This window comes from Leptinotarsa decemlineata, unplaced genomic scaffold, assembly GCF_025532065.1.
Source record: "Leptinotarsa decemlineata unplaced genomic scaffold, Ldec_3_MD MMD2_tig00001064_RagTag_RagTag, whole genome shotgun sequence".
Lineage (NCBI taxonomy): Eukaryota > Metazoa > Arthropoda > Insecta > Coleoptera > Chrysomelidae > Leptinotarsa > Leptinotarsa decemlineata.
This window is the reverse complement of record NW_027412558.1, coordinates 1,459,892-1,479,864: the sequence shown is the minus strand read 5'-3', so window position 1 is coordinate 1,479,864 and position 19,973 is coordinate 1,459,892. Positions and strand designations below refer to the sequence as shown.

General features: G+C 34.8%; 3 protein-coding genes and 3 non-coding genes across 6 annotated transcripts in view; 3 read left to right on the top strand and 3 right to left on the bottom strand.

Annotated features, from left to right (window-relative positions):
- Positions 1 to 2,471: 2,471 nt before the first annotated feature.
- U2A (small nuclear ribonucleoprotein polypeptide A'-like U2A) lies at positions 2,472 to 4,218 on the top strand. The gene is made up of 5 exons (XM_023159323.2): positions 2,472 to 2,659; positions 2,711 to 2,858; positions 2,922 to 3,274; positions 3,329 to 3,454; positions 4,039 to 4,218. Exons 1-5 carry the CDS (start codon positions 2,578 to 2,580, stop codon positions 4,071 to 4,073), a joined length of 744 nt encoding a protein of 247 aa, XP_023015091.1. The 5' UTR covers positions 2,472 to 2,577; the 3' UTR covers positions 4,074 to 4,218.
- Positions 4,219 to 5,533: 1,315 nt separating this feature from the next.
- Positions 5,534 to 12,498, bottom strand: LOC111504645 (serine/threonine-protein kinase Nek8). The gene is made up of 5 exons (XM_023159314.2): positions 12,320 to 12,498; positions 10,172 to 10,430; positions 9,259 to 9,419; positions 8,163 to 8,313; positions 5,534 to 6,684 (listed from the first exon to the last, which is right to left on the bottom strand). The coding sequence occupies exons 1-5, from the start codon at positions 12,430 to 12,432 to the stop codon at positions 6,481 to 6,483; spliced, it is 888 nt and encodes a 295-aa protein (XP_023015082.2). The 5' UTR covers positions 12,433 to 12,498; the 3' UTR covers positions 5,534 to 6,480.
- On the bottom strand, positions 8,359 to 8,442 carry TRNAL-UAA (transfer RNA leucine (anticodon UAA)). The gene has a single exon. It is a non-coding gene; the product is annotated as a tRNA-Leu (tRNA).
- Positions 12,460 to 19,973, bottom strand: part of RhoGAP100F (Rho GTPase activating protein at 100F) — a 125,141-nt gene continuing 117,627 nt past the window's right edge. The window contains 2 exon segments of the mRNA XM_074175504.1: positions 12,460 to 14,397; positions 16,791 to 16,997. Of these exon segments, the coding sequence (XP_074031605.1) occupies positions 14,304 to 14,397; positions 16,791 to 16,997 (301 nt within the window). The 3' untranslated portion in view covers positions 12,460 to 14,303.
- TRNAI-AAU (transfer RNA isoleucine (anticodon AAU)) lies at positions 15,198 to 15,271 on the top strand. Its single transcript has one exon. It is a non-coding gene; the product is annotated as a tRNA-Ile (tRNA).
- Positions 15,562 to 15,633, top strand: TRNAE-UUC (transfer RNA glutamic acid (anticodon UUC)). Its single transcript has one exon. It is a non-coding gene; the product is annotated as a tRNA-Glu (tRNA).

Below are 19,973 nucleotides of genomic sequence, written 5' to 3'. Positions count from 1 at the left end.
ACATTCGCCTAAGATGTGTAGAGGGTTTCTATCCCTTCGTTGCATAATCTGCAGCTGAAGTCTCGGTTATACAACCCCATTTTATGGGGTTATAATGAGGACAATCCGTCAGATCTAGAAATGCCAATGTTCGTGCAGTATTTGGAGGTTACATGGAGTTCTCACAAAGCATAGAGTTTTCAGGAACTCACCTCGATAGTGACATCTATCTAATTTCGAACGTATTTCTGATAAAACATTTTAACCCCCGGAAATAAGTGGTTTCTATTCCCAGTAGAATCTAAATCCAAACATTTATGTAAATTGGTGATGAATGGCAAAATTTATACCTACAATATCGTTGGTGTTTTTCCTCCACTGATTGGACCAATTATGATAGGTCTTGAGGTCACCTTTCTATAAAAAATTTTTGGACGTTTCCTTTTGGGCCACCTCGTATATCAAGTATTTTACTCCATCATTAAACAAAAAAATATGGAAAAGCAAAAAAAGCAAAAAATCTATAATGTGATACCCTTCATATATAATGCATACACAAACTGTTCTTTCAGATGTAAACTGGAAGAAGAAAAGTCTTTCGAAACAATCACTTTCACATTTACATTGGAATACACGAAAAGACAAAATCCTTTCCAAACAACTATTCACATTATGTTTGTACTTCAATCATTCATTATGGAACTGAGACAGATGGCATTAATAGTACCTAACCCTACAAAATATAATACATGAAAAATCACCAATTTAAATGTCATTTACATTGAACTGTAGCACCCTCAATGGTATACTTCAAAATGTTCGGAACATGACACTTTTTTGTCCAAAAATATTTCCATTGATGATGCCATGATGCCATCATTGAACACATTTTATGTTTAATGATGGCGAAGTAGAAAAACAAAAAGCTTTTTTTCACAATTTGACTATTACATTTGAGACGTATAGCCTCAATCTGCAATTAACCTTGCATAAACCGATACCAGTAGGTAGGTAATTAAATTTCTAAATCCATGGAACAAAGAAAAGGGGCTCCGAATTGGTAGAGTTAAAGGTCAAACCGTTAACGTGACTTCGAATACTACAAATTCTAACGCCTACAGGTGTGTAGCGCCAAGGAAATTACAGCATTTTATTTCCGGTCCAGCAGCCAAGAGAAGGTTTTTTTTTTTAATTCATATCTGTCATCTGCAAGGTGCAATGAAAAAAACTGATGATCAGCGGTGATGTCACGCGTTTGATTAATTGAGAGGTTGATATTGAACAGTTCGGATTCGGATTAAATTATAATATATTTTTGGAATTGGGTTCATATCTGGCTGTCACGTGGTTCACTCTCTCTCTCTCTCTCTCTCTCTCTATTTTGGATGTTTGTTGCTTCCTATCTTCAGGCGCATATGACCAATGCTCATTCTGTTACGTAACTGGCTGTTACATAACAAAAGCTTCGTCGGCGGACAAAGACTCTCTTGCAGCTTGCAAGCCAGTGTCCGGAATGATGTGCTACTACTGAGGTTGGAGATCTACTGTGCTTGGCTGTATAAGTATAGGTAACTTCGTGTTGTCGACTAATTGGACTGGACTGCTTTGGTATGTCACGTGAAGTCACGTGGTTCATTTTACGAATTCTGAGTTTACAGATATGCAGTGCAAGTATTTGAGGATGACAGTGTTCCATGTAAGTGAAATAATACTTACTTCATATACGATATTGTGAATCAATTCTTAACAAATGTTTGGAGTTTCAAAAGTCTTCTTTCTTTCGTGTAGTTCAATGTTTATAAGAAAGTAACTGTTTTGAGAGGGCTTTATTACAGTTTGTGTCTGAAAGTTACTTCTTTGCATAATCTACACATCTTTGTAAATAGTTTATTTTGGAATCGATTGCTTTCTTCTTCTTTTGAAAGATTCCCACTTTTTTTGTATAAAGGTGGATAAGTAAAAAGCCAAAACCTCTCTTTCCCAAAAATTATTCTCTCCTAAAAATATACCCGTTTCAATAAATATCTACTCATTATGATTTTTTTATATCTATTCTACAATATTGATTTTGATCTGATTATTTCATCCGACTCTTATTTCTACAATTATTATTATTTTTATACATTTTGAATCAGTTCGTTATTCTTTTTAGATTTAAGACCGTTCAACATTTCAGTTAATGAAAGTAGAAACTTTTGAGAATTATCAAAAATTTTGAAAATTGTGGTGTTACAGCTATAATATCAAACAAGTATATATGAAACAAAACTTTATGAATATCTATTACATTCAATAGAATTCGATGTTTTTCGAAGATTCCATCGATTGAGAAGGAACAGTAGTAGCTGGAACACTAAACATAGAGCATAAAACGCTGGGAATTGTGGTTTCGAAATCGTAATCGTAGCAACAAAACGCACCTTGTATCTGTAGTGCGGTAGTTGTATGGCAGTTGGTCAATATACGACATTAATTTCGAGGTTGGCACTATTGACAGATGACAGCTGACATCAAAAGATTCATTTTATTTTGATATTTTTGGAGTTGAAGCGTGGTTTTATTAAATAGTTTCAAATTAATAATAATTAAACATAAAACATGGTCAAATTGACGGCCGAGATAATCCTGAATTCAATGCAATACATAAATCCAGTCAAGGATAGAGAACTGGACTTGAGAGGTGAGACATTATATACTCCTAAATAGTGATTTTTTCATGTTTTTATATCAGGTTATAGAATCCCTGAAATTGAAAATTTGGGCGCTACTGGGGACCAGTTCGATACCATAGATTTCTCCGACAATGATATCAGAAAACTTGACGGATTCCCCTACCTGAAGAGATTGAAATGTTTGCTGATGAACAACAATCGAATTGTGTAAGTAATATCGTTAGAATAGATGTGCAGGACTAACATTATTTGAAAATGATTTCTTTCTAGGCGTCTGGGAGAGCACCTCGAAGAATACATTCCTAATTTAGAAACTCTTATCCTAGCCGGAAATCAAATTGAAGAACTGGCAGATATCGAACCGTTAGTTAACCTAGAAAAACTCACTACCTTAAGTTTAATGTTCAACCCTATTGCAGCCAAACAGCATTACAGACTGTATGTTATATACAAATTGCCACAAGTAAAGCTACTGGATTTCCGGAAAATCAAAATGAAGGAACGTGAAGAAGCAAGAACTCTCTTCAAGAGCAAAAAAGGAAAAGAAATTCAGAAAGAAATTGCTAAGAAGGCAAAAACCTTCGTACCTGGTGGCAATATGAACAACCTGGCTAAGAGTAGAGGTGAGTTGTGGTGCTTCAAAGATGTGTCTTGAATAACTGAGTCTTGTTTTTTAGGGTTGACAGAAGAGGAACTTGGGAAGATCAGGGAGGCTATCAATAAAGCCAGTTCCCTAGAAGAGGTGGAAAGACTGCAAAAAATTCTGCAGTCTGGCCAGATACCTGGAAATGAATTCAATAGCAGTGAGTGTTATTTTTGAGTAATTGAATTTTACTGTTTTGGTAATGATTTGCAATTTTTTCATCGTTACTCATTCTTGAATGCCGATCGCAAATCTGAAGTGATAATTCGGTGCAGCTTTTGGAGATATGATCATACAGAAGTCCTAATGTCCAGAGAGAAATTTTTTCAAGAATCTGAATGAAGTAACTGTAATTATGTTATGTATTCAAAAATCTGAATTTTGTCTGGTGAAATGACGTAGAGAACACACCACATAATGCTCTGATCATCATGTATATTTATACAGTGTTCTTCAAAAGTCACATAAGTTTATTTTCACTTCAATTTGAGTTGATGCAATTTTTTTAAATTTTTTTCTCATCATTCTCACTGTTCGTGTTTTCCATATTATTTTTGCAAAATTAATAGAAGCTGCTTAAATTAAAATGAAGGATGTTGGAAAGAACAGTATTCAGTATATATTTCAAGTAATAGTTGCATTCATTGTTTTACATTTCTAGATACTCTTTCTTGGAAAAATTATTGAATATATTTGAAAGCTTAGAGAAAATGCATATTGATTCTGTGATTTTTTCTCTCCCAGGACTTCAAAATGGAACCATGATGGAATACGAATGAAGAACTACCTGTGTGTTTTCGGTAAAGTATCACAAAGAGTATTTATATAAGTTTTCATTGTTGACGTCATTGATTTTGTATATTTAAGCTGATAAGAACATTGTACCACTACTTTTATAAGAAATAAAAATGTATGTGCTACATATTTTTGTAGGTTGAGAAGCGATAATTATTACTATCATAATAAAAACAAGAACAACTATATTGGGTGAAGCGTGTAATTTGGAGACCTTTCTAATATTATTATAAAAAAGAGTAAGACTAGAAGAAATGTTCTAAATGAGTTTTCCTTGGTATTCGTTCGATTTTCCTGTATTTCAGAACAGATTTCCATTCTATGGAAAAAAATAAATACACCTAACGGAATTTGAAATTTTTTGGTTTCCCTGTATGTTTATGGAACTGAAAAAGTTTTAGTTCATTTTTTGATATCATTTGAAAGTATATAATGGGCTTTTGATTTGTATGGAATTGCTCTAAAATATGCTGGGAACTGCAAATGTCCCACACACAACATTGAACATTTGATTATTCGAAAGAGAAAATTAATCACCGCCTATATTTTCCTGAATTATCACCTGAAAACTTTTTCTGTTCCTTCATTTCGAACAAAAATACATTGAAAGAATTTTTCACCACGTCAGGAAGACGCTGTTGAACCTTGCAAAAACACGAAGGCAAATATTTTGAAAAGCAATAAAATAATTGTCTAAAATGATGATTTTTTAATTTTTTTTCAAACTTGTCATTTTCAAATAACTTTAGCCTGCGCCTTTTTAATTTTCAGCTCTATATTGATTGTTATTACAAGGCATAAACGACTCAAACTTCGTGTAAATCTGCTATTTCAAAGGTAACATGGGTTTTAGGAAAAAATATATTTTTCAAATTTTCAAAAAATCTTTCCCCATGGAAATGCATGAAGGATTAGTTCTGGGGAATGTTGACGATGTAAGGACAAACCAAAAAACTACTAGTTGGAAAACGAAATTTGTCTTGAAGAATTGTCTTTCAAATTCGACATAAAAGTTACATCATTTGATTTGATTTTATACACTAAATACCTTATCATCATGATCTTGTTCATCGCTTTCATTCTTTGTTCATAATTCAATAAAGTTTAAATAGTAATGTATGTTTCTTCATTTCCCTCCATTAAACAACCTTCAAATCATCAAATATAAGGGAATCATGATTATTTAATAATTTGTGGTCATGGAACAAATATTAATTTGTAAGATTGGAAAAATGGTGTTCTGTGGTCTTTGAAAACATCCTACGTTTTTTTGAGTTTTTTGAACAGGAGGGATTATTTTTCGAAACGTTAACCACGTGACAAACTTGAGTATGGAAATTTAATTTTTTCCATTGATGATTCATTTTGTAGGCAAAATTTATGAATACGACGATTTCCTGACAACTGACAGATTGTGGGTTGGAAATGAAAAAACCGGGATCTGTACTTTCAAACGGATTTATTGTCTCGAAATCATAATAAATTTAACAAATTAAAATGTCACAACAAAACTCACACATAAACGTTCAGTAACATGGTCAGTAAAAGTAGAAAAATCTAAAATTTAAAATAATTATATATAAAATCAATTCCACAAACCAAACTATAAAGATATTAACCTCATTTATTTTTCATTGATGCAGTGACTTTTGAGATGTCAGTATAAAAATAAAGTTTTTCAGGTTCAACTTCACCATCTTTATGCAAAAAATTGTGGGAACTTCCAAAGGAGAAGTGGAAGTTGAGACGCTTTTCTTCCAAAAACTAATCTTTACTGAAAAATACCTCTTTCAATTTCAATAAAGTTTTTGGTCGAACTTCTTTTGGGTATTTTCAAGTTCCAAAATCTGAAAAACATTGAATTCGAGAATTTGACACGAATATAGAAATCGTAATCTTTTTAGTTCACCGCAATGAGTCGCTACTTAAATTCTGAGTATTTTTTAGGAAGACAAATGATCTAGTTATCAGTATATGTGCAAATTCTCAGCTCATTTTGTGAGCGATAAGCAAATTTAAACTTTTTCAGTTTGTGAAAGGTGAGAATCGTCAAAGAAGTCGATGAAAACTTTAATTTCCCCCACAAAAAATGACTTGTTCGAGAATAAAATTATTGTCTGGTTTGGAGAGATAGAAATTTCAAAATTAACGCATATTTGGTTTCCCTGGAAAGGGTCTCTGCTAGCTAGTAGTTGATTTAATTTAATAAATAAGGAAACAAACCAAATATTTGTGGATAACAATTTTTCGCTGTCCTAATCTTAATTTCAATCAAGGATACGAATCAAGCTAATCTACTGGGACCCAGCAGTAGTTTAGCATATTCGATGTAGCAAACGTCGGCCAGACCATAAAGGAACCAAGCATTGATTTTGACCTTTCATCAGTCAGTTATTCTATGCATCCAAGATAGCTTCCCAAGTAATACAAAGAAGGAAAGATATCCGGATGCGTCATAAGAGCCAGAGTATCGGGTCTGTCTTCTGGACGCGGCTGAAGCATCATGTCAATTATTTCTTGCATTTGTTTACCGTACACTTTAGTGTTGACGGTTTTTTTTCGTCCATTGGCGATGGATAGAACTATGTTCGAAACCTGGAAAGAACACCAAAAGGTATGACATACGAGTACTTTACAAACGCTGCTGGGGAATATGCAAAATATTAAAATGAATGTAAATTGATATACAGTGCGTCACATCGACACCTACCATTAGAAGTGTAAGACAAAGGAGTGAAGTTTTAAAAAATGTTTAGTTTAAAAGTTTCAGATGTCAGTGTCAGTATTCAGAAGTTAAATTATATAGGCTTTCGAATATTCTTCAATATACAGAGTACCCAGTAGAAACGTGGCTTGAAATGTTTGATCCTGAATAAACTTAAAAAAGACTACATGTGTAAAAGAAACTGTCATTTATCTAAGCACTGAAAGCAAGAAATTCATCCACACTGTATATAGAAGCAGTTATCCAACAAAAAACCATATATAAAATAAAAATATAATATTGTATGCTTCAGTGGCTCAGAATCTAAAGCTAAAGATAATGGCAAAAAGTAGATCTAATCAACCGTCTCTGTTTTCAAAGAATACTTATCCAAAACGATATCACATATCAACATTGAACTTCTCCAGCACTTCGTTCTTTCGAAAACGAAATTCCAACGTGAAATAAATAGATTATCAGATATTCACGTGAACAATCCTTTCAAGAATAAGGAAAGAGATATTTTTGTAATGACTTAGGAACAATGAAGACTTATTGAACACAAAAAAAAATTAGGAAGTTCTCTTAGGGAAATAATGTACAACAAAGTTTACATGGTCAACAAGGTTCATTTGGGACTGAAAAATATAGGGTCCAGTGAAATTACATTGTGGAATCTATACGATTTTCGTACATAACGTTTCCTTGGAAAAAAATAAGGAAAATAATGGTTTCAAATATTAAATCTCTCAGGTACTACCTCAATCAAATTTATTTTCATCGATGACAAAAAAAACAATATTTCAAAATTTATTTTGTCTTTTTAAAAAGCATTTTTCACGTGGAAATCAAATTTAAAATAAGATATATAGGGTATTTCATTTGAACACAATTATCGAACAAATTATCATTTTATAATGCAAAACTACATTTTCAAAACATCTCATAACAAAATAGACTTCTCAGATAACTTCTCTTTGAAAATGGAGACGGATAAATAGCGATTCATTTTTCGACGTTTATTTAATAACTTCTGAAGCGCTTGGTATATATCCATACATTCCTTATATTTCTAAAAGTACTTTTCTGTCAGAGTCCGAATATTGAAAGCAATATATGTCTTACCATTTAAAGGAATCAACATTTTTACGGCACGCTACTGGACACCCTGTATATTGGAGAATATTTCAAAAGAGTCCAGTGCATTGATATCTAACAATTTTATATGAAATGATTTTTAATAATTCCACTCCTTCATCCCAGAATTCTGGTGAAAAAGAATGGTTTAATTGAAATTGGAAATAGAGAAAAAAATGTGGTTCAAGATGATTATATTTCAAAGAGACGCTTTAAAGTTTATATTACTTACGGTTCCGTCAAACATTTTCTGCATGGCACACATTTCATAAAGAATGCAACCCAGTGACCAAATGTCAGATTTGCTATTGTAAGGTTTTCCATCGCAAAGTTCCGGAGCTAGATAATTGCAAGTGCCAATAACAGTATTTGCCATTTTTCCACTGAAAACAATGTTCATTGTTATAAAAAAAAAGAAAAAATTTGTCTGTCAGGTGTGGGGTTCGAACCCACGCTCCCTTTCGGGAACCAGAGCTTAAATCTGGCGCCTTAGACCGCTCGGCCAACCTGACTTGTAGAATGTAGTGAGGAAAACATAATTGATTCGTCAAACTTAACACTTATTGTAATTTGATCATTATTCGGCACTTTTCTGCCATCTGTTGATAAATAGACAATAAAGATGCATATTGAAATTCATTTTACACCTCTATTCTAGAAAACTACAGAATGGGCGACATCTAGTTTTGAAAATTGGAAGGTCGAACTCAGGGAAACATTGATTATTGACATACGAGTCACATTCAAATATTGTTTTGATTTATCTATTATAATTTTCATATACGCGAATGTCTACTCCTTATTTCAGCGATCTAATGTGAGAAATATGTCCTGAAAAATGCCATGAATATTATATCCAATAGGAAAAAAATACCCTAGAAACGGAAAACTTGACATCTGAGAAAAAATAGCCATATAACACACTGAAGGTCAATAAACAATAAAAACGAAACACACAACCTAAAAATTCATTCCACTGACATCTCTAATATATATACAAAGATACAAAGTTATTATCATTAGTACAGCACAGCGCTCAGGTGGATGTCTAAGGAAGTAAACACAAAATGGCGGAAAACTGTCAAAATACTCATCTTAGCGTAGTTGTTGTTGTGTCACAGCATACGTAACAGTTGTTACCTATTTCACAGCATAGTTAACATATGCTGTGCCTATGCTGTGTATAACACCAACAGAATATAATCCAGTTTTGCCAAGCTAGAGGGGAATTTTATTCGCAGACATTTTGAGCGCGAGGTTGACTATTTGAAATTCATTTGTTTCGATCGCTTTCAAAATTTATTGTATTCAGAAAATTGTCTACTCACTTTACAAGATTTTTGGAAATACCAAAATCGCCAATTTTGATGACGTCCGCTTTTAGCCCGGTTAAAAAGAGGTTTTCTGTTTTCAAGTCTCTGTGGATGACTTTTCGTCGGTGTATGTGGTCAAGTCCCATTAGGATTTGGCAAAATAAATCCATCACGTGCTAGAAGATAACGGCAATGTTATTATTCATCATTCATTAGCAGCTACTCAAATTTTTGAACATATCATATAACAGTTTGGCTGATAAGTTCGTAGGCTAATATATACTTTTTTTTGATAAAATTTGATTCAATTATTAAATATGATTATTTTCAAAGGCAATACAATAATTATAGCCGTCTTACAACTTTTCGATACCATTTTTTACAGTACGCTTTTTCTTTAACCTCAAAATAGGCCTCAGTTTCGATGATTATGTCTTCATCGGCGCTTAATTTCTTTCCAGCGAGCATTCTCTCGAGGTCTGAGAAGAATAAACATGAAGGGTCAAGAGCTATTGCGCTTGATATTTCTAAGGCCTTTTACCGTGTGTGACATGAGGGTTTGCTGGCCAAACTTTGATGATATGGTATGTGGGGTCATTTTTGTGTGTGACTCTTCAGCTTCCTGAAATAACGTTGCCTGAAAGTGACCGTCGATGGATATATCTCGAATACTTTTATCATCAACGCTGTTGATGGTAATGTTATATCCCTCAAACTAATAACCCGATATCTGTGAAATTTGTACACGTGTATTTTGAAGGTTAGGGTTAGGTAAATATATGGATATAATACGTGTAGCGCCATCTCTGTCGTAGCCTACGAACTCTTCAGCCCACCTAATATACGACTAACTGCTACAACGAATTAATTAAGGAAATTTTACGAAAATCAAAGCGAGATTATAAAGAAAAATTTGGAAACGACTAACTTGAGGTGTGAAATATTTTGGCCTTTCTCTCTCGATAGACTCCTGGAGTGTTCCTTTGCTGGCGTATTCCATAACGATATAAAACAGTCCCTTCTGTATGTAGCTGTCGTAATATTGAATGACGTTGGGATGATTTAGGGATTTCAGGATGACCACCTCATTTTTGGCTGCCTCCAGCTGTTGTCCTTCCAATTCCGTCACAATTTGCTTGACGACGATCTTTTGTTTGTTGTGAATCCTTTCGCATAGTTGGACTGTGCTAGAATATATACAGGATGTTGTGGCACTATTGTTCAACCACTGGTTTATCTAGTTCCTTGAAATTATTATTCAAGGTTGTTTTATTTTCATTTCACGACAAAGATAATCGTGTTTTCTTGCCATATTTTGTTGTCGGGTTAATCTTTTTTTTTTGAATAACAATTTTTTTCTGAAAAAGGGGTAGGTTGGGTAACAGAATCAATTTTCTCTAAAGAAAACAATTGTATTCTTGCCGACGTTTCGAATTTAATTAAACTCTCCATCAGGGCTCTATAACAATTAATTTTCATAAATATACCTTCCACAAAACTTATACGATTATTATCGTTTCAATTTCACAAGAAATAATGAGATATTAATTAAATTACTCACCGAAGTCAAATTAATCAAATCGAAACGATGTCCACTGCTCCTTTTAATGAAGAGTTGTAAATTGATGCAATAAAATTCATTTAGAGTCATTTAATAATTACCATAAAAAGTACACTAAGTCTTCAGTAGATTTTAACTCTCAAACAGCATAACAATGGATTTTAACTGAAAAAACAGGATATACCTGGCATATCCGAATACGGTACGTTTCTCATTGCATGACTTCTTCGTCTTTAGTGGATTGATTCGCAATATTCCGCAGTCCACACTAAAATTCTGCACATTTATTCACTTGGTTAAAAATCAACAGTGACTTAACGTTCAAGAGTAATGTACAGAGGGTTAATATAAACTTGTGCGAGCTAAGAATTAACGAGGTCTTACCTTTTGATACGCGATTTCTAGCACGAAATGTTCTCATTATTGTAAAACAACATTTTATTCTTCAAATAATCTGATATTTTCGAAATGAGTTTTTGAAATACAGTTTATAGAAAATTTCAAACTTTCAATTCACTGTTCATTGGACAGGTGCGTAAATGTGTGAAAGAGAATACTTCAGAGGGCCACATCTCACAGTTGTACATTTGTGAATCAATATGAGTACATTTGAAGTGAGTAATTTCATTAGTATTGATTCTCATCAAGAATTGGCTAATATTTACTTTCAATAGAATGTAAAAAAATAATTTCAGAATTGAACTGTCAAATTCTTCAAACACAACTGAAAAAATATAAATTTCATTTATAATTTCAAGGTAAATATTCGTTTTGGGGACACTCGGCGATTTTGAAAAAAATTTTTAGTGTACTTACGTATTTTGATGCGTAGATTACGAATCCGAAAGAAAAAAGCGGCGCTCTCCCTTATTTATAAAGTTACGGCCCTTCAAAGTTCAGAAAAGGGCAACTTTTCAGCCTTCTTTTTCACAAGATAAACTATTCAAAAACACAGACATTTATTCACTAGGTCACCTTCACACCTTATTCCTCCTTAATTGACACTTTTCAATTCAACAATCAACATTTTTCTTATAAAAAACTTAATTTAAAAACGAATGCAGCATCAGTCGTGCCAACTATGCCATTAACCTTAAAAACGTAAAATACATAGATATACCTATAACCAAAAAGCAGCTCCGTACAGTTTTTAACATTTTTATTGGAAAAATGTTAATTGTTGAAGTGAAAAAAAAGTGCCAAGGAAGGAGAAATACGGTGTAAAGGTAACCTAGTGAATAAATGCTTGTGTTTTTAAATGGTTTATCTTGTGAAAAAGAAGGCTGAAAAGTTGCCCTTTTCTGAACTTTGAAGGGCCCGTAACTTTGTATATAAGGGACAGCGCCGCTTTTTTCTTTCGGATTCGTAATCTACGCATCAAAATACGTAAGTACACTCAAAATTTTTTTCAAAATCTCCGGGTACCCTCAAAACGAATATTTACCGAAAGTAATTAATAAAATGTTTCGAGAAATTCTAGATTTGAAGATATATTTGATCTTATATAGTACTTACCCAAAAGTACCTTTGCCAAGCTGTCTCACTGTATTGTAAAATTCCATCATTTTTATTTTTTCTGTCATAATTTGCGAAAAGTTGGGCAAGTCTTTGGATACAGAATTTCGCATTGCCCATTCAAATTAAAAACAAATGTATTCAAGGATATTTTTTAATGACGATTTCAGTTGTCTCAAATAAAAACAATATTTTAATCTTTAGGACGAGAAAAAAGTGCGGAATCTTTGCATATGGTGAAGTACACTGGTTACAATAAATTAGGTCCATTTCTACCTTGAAAATTATTTCAATTTTTAAAAGTTTGACAATCAATAAAAGTGTGATGATTACAAAAAATGTGGTCTTATTATTGTTAAGTTTTCCCTAAGTATGACGCTGGTAACACAAATTTTCCCGAAAAGTTACTTTGAATACATTGAACTTTTATTCCTATACCTGAAAAAAAAAATAACGAAATACAATCAATATTGAATAAAATTCGTTTCTGTGGTTGAAACGAGCCTTGTTCCTTCTGAAAACTTCAAACTTCCTCAAATATGAAGACTGTAATGGAAAACTTTACACAGGTGTGGAAAGTGCAAACTTTTTAGTCGACTCCGATATGTTACAATGTATTTTTCACACAGTAACTTGTATTTGATAATTTTGCCTACCAGAAAACACTACGAAAATTATACAGTTATCTACTCTAACTTTATTGGAAATTACATGAAGCAAACATTTTCAATGGGATTTAAATGAATATTTTTCATAGGATCACTACACAATATGAACAGTATTGATATAAAATGTTACTTGTATGGAACCCTCTCATCCTCAATGGTGTACTTCGAAGTTACGGGGCAAGGCACCTCATCACCTCATCAGCGTCGTTTTGGATGTCAAGACGAAGCACTCCCTTTTTCATTTTTTGTTTGATTGAGAAATGGAGAGCCAAAAAGTTTTTTCCTTTCCTAAAAAAGGACGTTTTAGAGACCAAAAATCTGCTTCAGTCTTTATAATTGACGACATCAAACGCCAGTTGTAGTTTTTCTTTATTTGATTCAATTCATTAAGAAACTTCTCAAACTTCTTCGAAGAAACTTCAAGACAAGTATGTGTATAATTTTCTCAGCTCTTTTTTGGTAGAGAAATTCATCAAATTCGGGGTGAACTAGATGTTTTCCTTTTCCACACTTGTATAGGAGTTTGCATCTCAAATCATCCGTTCCACGGTTGTACTTCCCCCGACTACAGGGGAGACGTGGACTTTTGAGTTGAAGGTGTCTATACATGACAGAATGGTACTGGATGGAGCCTGTGAAGCCATCAGGAATTAAGATTCCCTTCTCTGAATGGTCCGCGACCATGTCAGAGCAGGAATTGGAGCATTTCTCTAGGGCAGCTACTCAAGTGGGCTGAGGTCGGAAACCGAGGGATTCATCATGGCCTGCCAGTACTTTATTACCTCCTACGGTACTTTTACGGTGTTGACGAGACACTGGTGTTGTCCGACGTTCTGGGGGATATTGAATCCGTTGTGGAAAACGAGAAGTGACGAATTCATTGGAACTATTCGTTCCCCACCCGCAGGCTTATTCCAGGTGATGGGGCTGATGTAGTTCCTCTTGACCATCAGAGCAAGACGATATTTGTCGTGGAGTTTTCAGCTCCTGGTGAGACGAATACCGCCCGGAAAGAGAAAGAAAAACAGAAAAATATCCTTGAAATTCTGAAATTCCTTGCTTCACAATTATGCTACGACCATTTAGGATTGATTCGAACCAGAGTGGTAAAATCCTCCATTACAATTTTTATTTTGTTTCAGATTGTAACAATGCGTTGAATATTCAAACAAGTTTGGCAAGATCGATTTCTAACTATGTCTATTACTGGTGATTTTTTCTAACCATGAGTGGATTTCTGAAATCTTCAACTATGGTTTATCTTGACGGGGAACCTTCTTCTTTACCGATGAATCAGTCTTCTGTTATGGTGAATATCAGCATGCAACTTTGCTCAGAGTGATGTTCAATAAGCCATAAACTTGGCCTGTCTTATCTTCCATCTTGGTGTCTTTTCCGCAATACTGCCAACTGAAAAAAGGAAAAAGGTTCATATCGGGCATAATGAAAGAAAAGAAAATATAGGAGCTATTAGCAAACATCAGCAATGTTGAAACTAGTTCCATTTGTGGCTCATTGTCTTCTCTTGTAGGATAATGTTGATTTCTTTATTGTATATTGGTCAAGTAACAGATTTAATCAGTTTCATTTGAATCAAAATCCAGCGAGGAAAATGAATGAGAAATCAAAGCGCAAAAGGAAGCCCACTAAACAAGTATAAAATTAATCCCACTAGAGTGCTGATAATATTGCTATTTTGAAAATAGCATTAACAAAAATCTTCTTGTTATTTCAGAAAAAGAGATTACACACTACTGATTTAACGAAGCATAATGTCAAACAACGTTGAAAGTTATGTAAAGCTACAAATAGTAGCAAACATTTTCGTTGCACCATTCATGTTAGAAACTGGATCTTATTACACCTAATCCATGTTTATTGACCATTTGTGTATATTTGACAAACCTGAAAAACAAATAATAATTTTTATTTTTTTTTATTTAAAGAACATATCTACTCATTTAGGTATAGCTAATTATTTAGCAATTCGCCATTATTGAGCTAGAGAAAAGTTTATCTTGCAAAGTAACTGTATTTCTTACAAAAATAATTTGCAGTAAATCGACTCTGTTAACGCGTTTAAAAAAGATTCACATCTTTCTATAATTTTTCCTGATGAATAATTCCATAGTTCATTGAAAAAATGTAAACCAAAAGTTTCTATTATTGAATGTTAATTGATAATTGTATCATGGGTAAAATTAAACGTCGGCCCATTAGCTCAGTTGGTTAGAGCGTCGTGCTAATAACGCGAAGGTCGCGGGTTCGATCCCCTCATGGGCCATATTTTTTTCAATTTGTAACATTGATTTGAATACATCATGAAATATATGTCACTATTTTAACGTTTACATAAATTGTCTTTATACTTCCTCACAAGTTCATTTAAATTTTCACTGGTTTAGGATAGTATAGGTAAAATATTATTTTCAGCAATGAAATTGTTGGTCACAGTTTGCTTTTTTTATTAATGCTGATTTTAATTTATAGTTGGTTTGTAGTCCTAATATCTTTATAGGTAGTGGTCTTCATACTATTCATTGACGAATAATTTTTTGCTGCTGTTTACTATAATCCGATATGGTCTAGTGGCTAGGATACCTGGCTTTCACCCAGGAGGCTCGGGTTCGATTCCCGGTATCGGAACTTTTTTTTATTTTTTTTGTTCAATTTTTCACACAACTACCCTCAGAACATCCCTTGTGCAAAGTAATCAATCTCTTGGGATTTTTGCATACTTATCTCTCTATCAGTCTATTATTTTATCTGCCTGTCTGTCCATCAGCTCATCTATCTACCATTTTGTAAGTTCTATTCTCTTCGAGAAAGAGGCAGAAAATATTTAAAATGTAACAGATTCGTGCCAGATTTTGGTTAACTTTTTTAAATCTTCATTAATTTTTTAATATACCTTTCTAATGGGCTTTACCTCTTAAGTCGTTGTAGATATAAACCATTTTAATCATTTTGATATTTGAGATAAAACTGTTAAATATACAGAGTGTTCCATAGAATAAATCCATTTAGGTACCTGAAAGTTTTAACAATTCTTACTACTTTTACTATCAGAAAATATGAATAGATTTATTTGTGAAATTATAAAACAAGAATAAAAATAAAAACAACAATTAAATTATTGGGCGCTCCAGGGCCACTTCATTGATTCCAGTGGCGCATTTGCTTTTTCAGTTGCAGGAAAACTCGGAAAAACCTGCTGCAACACATCATCTGAAGATCTTGATCTAGAATGTCGAAAAATAATAACTTCCCAGAGCATTGGAAATGAATATCACCAAAGTATTCTTGTTCTTTGTAATGGTTTATAGCGGGTTTATGCAGAAATACCTAAGAACTAAACGTAATAACTAGCAACTAAGACTTTATCACATGAATAATATATTCAAGAAAGAGTTTTCTGCTTATGTATATGCTTATGTACATTCCCACAATTATTTCTCATTTGATATTTCATTATATTACTAGTTAGAGTATTAATATCTTGATTGGTAATAGTTTTTTAGTATATAGATATATCAGACATTTCGCAACACTCTCTTATAATCCGGTATGGTCTAGTGGCTAGGATACCTGGCTCTCACCCAGGAGGCTCGGGTTCGATTCCGGTACCGGAATTTTTTATTTCATCGAAATTATCGGAAATCTGCATCTCTCAATTTTTTATTTGAAACTGAAGCGTGTTTTGTAGAAAAATAAGTTGTCTCCACAATGATATAATATATCCAACATGTGATAACTCCCAGTTGACTTTTACAATTGTGAGTTCCTCACTCGAGAAAACGTACCTGTTTCCATACATGTCTCTGACTGCTAGCTTGTCAAAATAAATTGTAGGCGAAACATCGGTCTGGTTTTTCCTTATTCTCTCCTCCTGTTCTATATCAAAAAAACTTAACCTTGCTTGGATGCTGTCCAAATCCGCTGGCAACGAGTTGTAATCTGCGACGGCCAAACCATTCATCTGAATCCCCAGATTTTGGTCGTTCGGCAATCTGAAAGAAATACATTTTCAATTTGATGAAATCGCCATTATCATTTGTCAGTCATGAAAACTCTCTCATATATAAATATATAATGTGGCCAGACAAGCCTGTCTCTGTGTTTTCTAGAATGATTGGCCTGAGGCCTTTGCTGTAAAAAATTGATACTCAACGAAAACTCCAAATTAAAACAGTTTACAAAACCATGACACGTGTTTCGATAGCGTAACCTCTTCAAGTAGGCTTGTTTATAGGCTTCATGTAGGCTTTTATTCAACGAAACGAGTGTAACGGTTTTTAGGTAATTGCTCCATAAGTGATAATTGGTCAGATATATCCGTTTTATTTATTCGGTAGTGAGCCTCCAAATTGTGTAGTCTGGCTTTGTGTAGAAGTTTTTCCAAGTGAGCGTTCCAGGAGAATCATTATTATCAATCATAATATAGTATGGCAATAGAATTGCCATACCATAGTCTTTTGACAAAGGAAACTATCACGACTTGCTGGTGTTTACAGAGCTCTGCTCTGTCTAACACCAATTGTGAACATTGCTCAATGTTCAAAGGAAGTATACAACAGGCTACCCTTCCCAACTTGGCCACAGAAGGGGGTCTAGCACCCCACTGTTCGTGAACACGGTGTAGACTCGGCAGTAAAGGTCGATTCTCTACCCCAGTATGATGATGGAGTTTAATAACAAAGGTTCTTTCTCATGGTGAAAGGGACTATCACAATTTTGCTGGTGTTTACAGACTTCTGTTCTGTCTAACACCAATTATGAACATTGCCCAATGTTCAAAGGAAGTATACAACAGACTACCCTTCCCAACTTGGCCACAGAAGGGGGTCTAGCACCCCATTGTTCGTGAACACGGTGTAGACTCGGCAGTAAAGGTCGATTCTCTACCCCAGTATGATGATGGAGTTGAATAGCAAAGGTTCTTTCTCATGGTGAAAGGGACTATTACAATTTTGCTGGTGTTTACAGACCTCTGTTCTGTCTAACACCAATTGTGAACATTGCCCAATGTTCAAAAGAAGTATACAACAGGCTACCCTTCCCAACTTGGCAACAAAAGGGGGGCTAGCACCCCAATGTTCGTGAACACGGTGTAGACTCGGCAGTAAAGGTCGATTCTCTACCCCAGTATGATGATGAAGTTGAATAACAAAGGTTCTTTCTCATGGTGAAAGGGAATATCACAATTTTGCTGGTGTTTACAAACCTCTGTTCTGTCTAACACCAATTGTGAACATTGCTCAATGTTCAAAGGAATTATACAACAGGCTACCCTTCCCAACTTGGCAACAAAAGGGGGGCTAGCACCCCAATGTTCGTGAACACGGTATAGACTCGGCAGTAAAGGTCGATTCTCTACCCCAGTATGATGATGAAGTTGAATAACAAAGGTTCTTTCTCATGGTGAAAGGGAATATCACAATTTTGCTGGTGTTTACAGACCTCTGTTCTGTCTAACACCAATTGTGAACATTGCTCAATGTTCAAAGGAAGTATACAACAGGCTACCCTTCCCAACTTGGCCACAGAAGGGGGTCTAGCACCCCATTGTTCGTGAACACGGTGTAGACTCGGCAGTAAAGGTCGATTCTCTACCCCAGTATGATGATTGAGTTGTATAACAAAGGTTCTTTCTCATGGTGAAAGGGACTATCACAATTTTGCTGGTGTTTACAGACTTCTGTTCTGTCTAACACCAATTATGAACATTGCCCAATGTTCAAAGGAAGTATACAACAGACTACCCTTCCCAACTTGGCCACAGAAGGGGGTCTAGCACCCCATTGTTCGTGAACACGGTGTAGACTCGGCAGTAAAGGTCGATTCTCTACCCCAGTATGATGATGGAGTTGAATAGCAAAGGTTCTTTCTCATGGTGAAAGGGAATATCACAATTTTGCTGGTGTTTACAAACCTCTGTTCTGTCTAACACCAATTGTGAACATTGCTCAATGTTCAAAGGAATTATACAACAGGCTACCCTTCCCAACTTGGCAACAAAGGGGGGCTAGCACCCCAATGTTCGTGAACACGGTGTAGACTCGGCAGTAAAGGTCGATTCTCTACCCCAGTATGATGATGAAGTTGAATAACAAAGGTTCTTTCTCATGGTGAAAGGGAATATCACAATTTTGCTGGTGTTTACAAACCTCTGTTCTGTCTAACACCAATTGTGAACATTGCTCAATGTTCAAAGGAATTATACAACAGGCTACCCTTCCCAACTTGGCAACAAAAGGGGGGCTAGCACCCCAATGTTCGTGAACACGGTATAGACTCGGCAGTAAAGGTCGATTCTCTACCCCAGTATGATGATGAAGTTGAATAACAAAGGTTCTTTCTCATGGTGAAAGGGAATATCACAATTTTGCTGGTGTTTACAGACCTCTGTTCTGTCTAACACCAATTGTGAACATTGCTCAATGTTCAAAGGAAGTATACAACAGGCTACCCTTCCCAACTTGGCCACAGAAGGGGGTCTAGCACCCCATTGTTCGTGAACACGGTGTAGACTCGGCAGTAAAGGTCGATTCTCTACCCCAGTATGATGATTGAGTTGTATAACAAAGGTTCTTTCTCATGGTGAAAGGGACTATCACAATTTTGCTGGTGTTTACAGACCTCTGTTCTGTTTAACACCAATTGTGAACATTGCCCAATGTTCAAAGGAAGTATACAACAGGCTACCCTTCCCAACTTGGCCACAGAAGGGGGTCTAGCACCCCATTGTTCGTGAACACGGTGTAGACTCGGCAGTAAAGGTCCATTCTCTACCCCAGTATGATGATTGAGTTGTATAACAAAGGTTCTTTCTCATGGTGAAAGGGGCTATCACAATTTTGCTGGTGTTTACAGACCTCTGTTCTGTCTAACACCAATTGTGAACATTGCTCAATGTTCAAAGGAAGTATACAACAGGCTACCCTTCCCAACTTGGCCACAGAAGGGGGTCTAGCACCCCATTGTTC